Source organism: Wolffia australiana, chromosome 9 (assembly GCF_029677425.1).
Source record: "Wolffia australiana isolate 7733 chromosome 9, ASM2967742v1".
NCBI classification, from domain to species: Eukaryota; Viridiplantae; Streptophyta; class Magnoliopsida; order Alismatales; family Araceae; genus Wolffia; species Wolffia australiana.
Genome location: NC_135843.1, coordinates 16,055,641 through 16,061,324, shown reverse-complemented (window position 1 = coordinate 16,061,324; position 5,684 = coordinate 16,055,641). Strand labels below are relative to the sequence as shown.

Sequence of the window (5,684 nt, the reverse complement as noted above, 5' to 3'; positions counted from 1 at the left end):
AGAGAGAGGAAGAGAGGGATAGAGAGAGAGAGAGAGCGGGATAGGGAGAGAGAAGAAGAGAGAGAGAGAGAGAGAGAGCGAGGTAGGGAGAGAGGAATAAGGAGAGAGAGAGCGAAGAGCGAGGTAGGGAGAGAGGAATAAGGAGAGAGAGAGCGAAGAGCGAGGTAGGGAGAGAGGAATAAGGAGAGAGAGAGCGAAGAGCGAGGTAGGGAGAGAGGAATAAGGAGAGAGAGAGAAAGAGCTAGGTAGGAGAGAGGAAAAAGGAGAGAGAGAGTAAGAGCGCGGTAGGAGAGAGGAATAAGGAGAGAGAGAGAGAAAGAGCAAGGTAGGGAGAGAGGAATAAGGAGAAAGAGAGCGAAAGAGCGAGGTAGGGAGAGAGGAGTAACGAGAGAGAGAAAGAGCGGGGTAGGGAGAGAGGAAGAAGGAGAGAGAGAGAGCGAGGAAGGGAGAGAGAAATAGGGAGAGAGAGAGGGAAAGAGCGAGGTAGGGAGAGAGGAAGAAGGAGAGAGAGAGAAAGAGCGAGGTAGGGAGCGATAAATAAAGAGAGAGGGAGAGAAAGAGCGAGGTAGGGAGGGAGGAAGAAGGAGAGAGAGAGAAAGAGCGAGGTAGGGAGAGATAAATAAAGAGAGAGAGAGAAAGAGCGAGGTAGGGAGAGAGGAAGGAGAGAGAGAGAAAGAGCGAGGTAGGAAGAGATAGAGTGAGAGATATTCCAAAATGTTGCCGGCCCAAGTTAGCCATAGTTTATGGTTGCACAGAAGTCCGAAGGGGATTGCCCTCCATGATAGACCGTATCCTCTCTTCTTCTTCTTCTTCTACTACTATTGTTTCTCTCCTTTCCTGCCCTTCTCTCTCATCTGCGTTCCTGTATATCCCCTCCCCACTCCCCAAGATAAGGTATCTGTGAAAGAGAAGTATTCGATAAAAGCTAGAAGTTTGGCGCACAAAGAAAGGTTACTGTCCCTATCGCATTCCCACCACATTTCCGGCACTCCGTGGTGCCAAGATTATCTCTTTCCGCCACGTCTCCTCTACTTCTCTCTCTACAAGATAGTGGGGGACACAATAAATTAACTATAGAATCATGCGGAACATACACATGGTTTGACTATATTCAGAAAACACGCCTATGGTTTGACTATTTATCTACGAGTACCCATTGCAAAAAATCATTCCAAGGCGGTGGGGGAAGCGACGGAGGCAGATTACCAGTCGGCAGAGTCGGCTTCAAATGGAGACATGGAAATACTCTTCTTCCCCTTGACGTGTCGCGCCCTGCAAGACCCCAAGAAAATCTTCTCTCTCTCTCCTCGCTCTCTCTCTTTGTCTCTATCTCTCTCTATCCCTGTTTCTATAAAATGAAAACACCGTCTTCTGTGATCTCGCCCGCTCCATCTTCTCTCTTACCTAAATTGAAGAACCGAACAAGGCCACTCCCTCTCCAAAAGGCCCACCTCCGCCGTGTCTCTCTCTCCTCTCCCTTCTCCCATTAGGACAACCAAACAAACACCGTCTCTCTCTAAAACCTTCTCTCCATTTTCTCAATCCTTTGTCATTTTTCTCCGTTTTCTCTCTCAAAAATCTCCTCTGTAAACACTCGCCATCTTGTTTTCTTCTTATCCTCTTAAGAAGAAAAAAACATTCGAAGGGTCCTCTCTCTTTCACTCGTCTTCTTCCTTTGGCCTTCTCTTCACTCCATCCTTTTTCCTCTGCTTCCTCTGTTCTCTCTTACCGACCGGCGAGAATTGCGACCGGAGAAGAAATTGAAGCCTTGTTCATCTCCTGATCCTCTCTCTCTCTTTCTAAAAACAAGCGTTGGAGAAGAAAAACTTGAGAAAGAAACCGCTGACCCAGATGGAAACTGCAGATGCCCAGGTTTTCCTCTCTCTTTCTCTCTCTATCTATTAATTTATGCATATATCTTTCTGTCCATTTACCTATACAGATTGAATAACCGTTTGTTTTTCTCTCCATGTATAATCAATGAAGGAATGTATCTATTTGTATTTCTATCACTTCTCTCTCTCTCTCCTCGGTTTCTATCTTACTTCCAACCCGCTCTCGCTTCTGTCAGCACGGAGATGGTGGGGGCTACGTTTTGGAGATGGAAGAACTGGGTCTAATCGCTGACTCTAAAGCATTGGTGAGTGACCCAACATCCGTAGCAAAATTATATTTTATCGTCTTGTTTCAATTTCTTCCCTCTGAAGTCTGAATAAAGCTCCCCGTTAAGTTCTTGTCCAGAAAGTCGTCCCTGAAAGATGACAGAGCGGCTGCTGCAGATGACGGCATCACCATCTTAGGTAAAGCCTGCTTACTTCTCTCTTGCTCTCTTTCTCTTTGTCTATCTCTCTCTATCTCTATATCTCTCTATCAATCAATATATCTATCTCTATCTCTCTATCTATCAATCAATCTATCTCGATCGCTTTCTCCGTTTCTCCCTCTCTTTCTACGCCTACCTATCTCTCTATATCTATCTCTTTCTCCGTTTCTCCCCCTCTCTCTGCCTACCTATCTCTGTATATCTATCTCTTTCTCCGTTTCTCCCTCTCTCTCTCGAAGCCTACCTATCTTTCTATATCTATCTCCATCTCTATCTCTTTCTCCATTTCTTCCTCTCTCTCTATGTCTAACTTTCTCTCGATATCTATCTATCTATATCTCTCTCTCGATATGTATCGGTATCTCTTTCTCCGTTTCTCCTTCTCTCTCCATGCGTAACTATCTCACTCTTTCACATCTCCCTCTCTCTCCCCTTTTCTCCATATCTATTGCTTTCTCTCTCTATTTCTTCATCTCTAATTCTCTCCTCCTTCCCTCTCTCTTTTCTCGATCTGTATTGCTCTGTCTATCTTTTCCCTCTTCTGTTTCTCTTTCTTCATATCTCACTTCTCTCTCTCTCTCTTTCTACTTCCCTCATTCTCTCTGCCTCTCTATCTCTCCACATTGTTTCGTCGTTCACCATATCACGATATCCTCTTTCATCCGTAGAACCTTTTCCCTCTCTACACCTCACTATATCTCTTCATATTTCTTCCTGGTACTTCATGTCTCGCTCTACTTTTCTCTCTCTCTTTCCATATCTGTCTCTCTTTCTCATTCTGGCCTCTCTTTCAAGATTATATCCTTTTTGTTCTCAATATCTCTATCTCTTCCCCATTTTCTCCATCTCTTATCCCTACCGTTATATATTTCTCTCTCTATGTCTCTTTTTTCATCTCTCTTTCCCCTTTTCTCTCTCCCTTTCCATCTTTCTCTCTCTCATTCCCCTTTTCTCTCTCCTTTTTCCATCTCTCTCTCTCTCTCTCTCTCTCTCTCTCCTTTTCCATCTTTCTCTCACTCTCATTCTCCCTAATTGTCAAGCGAGTAAATTCGTCGAGGCCCCACCTATCGTGGCAAGCGTTTCCCCTCAGCACGTGCGGCGCTCACACGTGCGGCGCGCCGTCGCCCCATGGCTATTCCCTCGAAACGTCTTCGTCTTCTTCGCCACGTTGTGAGTTGTAACACTCAAAACCCTTCTGATATTTTTTTTGGCTTTTCTCGCAGCTTTAATTCATAAAATGTAGTCTTAGTATCTTCATTCTTTCTTATTTTTTGTAATACTCAAAACCCTCCAAACTGTGTGTTATCTTGTATCCAACGTTGGCTTTTCTTGCAGCTTTTAATTCATAAAATTTCGTCTTGTTATCTTCATTCTTTGTTATTTTTTGTAAGAGTCAAAACCCTCCAAAATATGTGTTATCTTTTATCCAACGTTGGCTTTTTTGCAGCTTTTAATTCATAAAATTCCGTATTGTTTTCTTCATTCTTTCTTATTTTTTGTAATACTCAAAACCCTCCAAACTGTGTGTTATCTTTTATCCAACGTTGGCTTTTCTTGCAGCTTTAATTCATAAAATTTCGTCTTGTTATCTTCATTCTTTGTTATTTTTTGTAAGAGTCAAAACCCTCCAAAATATGTGTTATCTTTTATCCAACGTTGGCTTTTTTGCAGCTTTTAATTCATAAAATTTCGTCTTGTTATCTTCATTCTTTGTTATTTTTTGTAAGAGTCAAAACCCTCCAAACTGTGTGTTATCTTGTATCCAACGTTGGCTTTTTTGCAGCTTTTAATTCATAAAATTTCGTCTTGTTATCTTCATTCTTTGTTATTTTTTTTAATTCATAAAATTTCGTCTTGTTATCTTCAGACTTTGTTATTTTTTGTAAGAGTCAAAACCCTCCAAAATATGTGTTATCTTTTATCCAACGTTGGCTTTTTTGCAGCTTTTAATTCATAAAATTTCGTCTTGTTATCTTCATTCTTTGTTATTTTTTGTAAGAGTCAAGACCCTCCAAAATATGTGTTATCTTTTATCCAACGTTGGCTTTTCTTGCAGCTTTAATTCATAAAATTTCGTCTTGTTATCTTCAGACTTTGTTATTTTTTATAAGACTCAAAACCCTCCAAACTATGTATTATCTTGTTTCCAAAATTAGCTTTTCTCGCAGCTTTTAATTCAAAAATTTTTGTTTTGCTATCTTCGTTGTTTATTTTTTTTTCATATTCTGAGGTTTATGAAGTTCATATTAAATTGTTGTGGTAGGTCGAGCATGGGTACGATTCTGCTCCTGTACTTCACTCTATCAATTGGAAAAATGGGGGATGGCGACATGGATTCAAGATGAGAAGGTAGAGAGGGAGTGACAGATACAGGAGGGAGAGAGAAGAGAGAGAGAGATAATGAGAGATAATGAGAGATAGAGAGAAGAGAGAGAGATAATGAGAAATAATGAGAGATAATGAGAGATAGAGAGAATAAAGAGAGATACATAGGAGATAGAGAGAAGAGAGAGAGAGATGATGGGAGATACATGAGAGATAGAAAGAAGAGGGAGATAAGGAAAGAAATAGGGATATGGAGGGGGACTTAGAGAGAGAAGGATGGAGAACGGGTGAGAGAACATCATAGGGAGAGAAGGGATCGTCCTTTGGTGGGGACGTCTGGATGATATATTCACTGATGAAAAAGAAATCACAGGCCCACTATTATTCCTCTCTCTATATCTCTCCATCTATGTTTAAGTACAGACACAGGAGAAAGTAGAGAGAGAAGGAAAGAGATAAAATAGAAGAGGAGAGAGAGAGACGTTTACAGGCACTCAATCGACGAGAGAGAATCCGCAGACCCATTCTCATTTCTATGAGTAGCCCTATCTTTTATCCCTCTTAAAATCTTCCTTTGTTGGCATGTCTCTCGGTCTCTCTATTCATCTCACTATATATATCTCTCTACATATCTCTTCTGCATCTCCAACATTGTTTCTCTCTCTGGATGCTTCTCTATTTCTGTACATAATTTTATCACCATCCGCTGCCATTGTTTCTCTCCCCGAATCTCTCTATATTCCGTTATACGTCTTTATTTATCGCCATCACAATCTACATCCAATCTCTCGTTGTCTTTCTGTGTTCCTATTGTTGCGTAAAGGTATGACTTCTTTCTTTCTCTTTATATCTCTCTTCAATATCTCTATCTCTCTTATTATGTCCGTCTATTTGCTTCTCTCTCTTTATCTCGCTTCCTTTCACGTTAACCTAATCTAACGTTGTATGTGCCTGTCAATCGACGTCACAAACTTCCCATCTCTATCTCGCTTGTCATTTCTTTCTTTATCCCTCTAATACCTAATTTGTTGCAATC

At 41.2% G+C, this 5,684-nt stretch overlaps 1 protein-coding gene across 1 annotated transcript; it reads left to right on the top strand.

Annotated features, from left to right (window-relative positions):
* Window positions 1-1,229: 1,229 nt before the first annotated feature.
* Window positions 1,230-5,358, top strand: LOC144707328 (uncharacterized). Its single transcript, XM_078580420.1, has 5 exons — window positions 1,230-1,872; window positions 2,072-2,140; window positions 2,231-2,300; window positions 3,364-3,493; window positions 4,587-5,358. The coding sequence occupies exons 1-5, from the start codon at window positions 1,852-1,854 to the stop codon at window positions 4,666-4,668; spliced, it is 372 nt and encodes a 123-aa protein (XP_078436546.1). The 5' UTR covers window positions 1,230-1,851; the 3' UTR covers window positions 4,669-5,358.
* The last annotated feature ends 326 nt before the right edge of the window (window positions 5,359-5,684 follow it).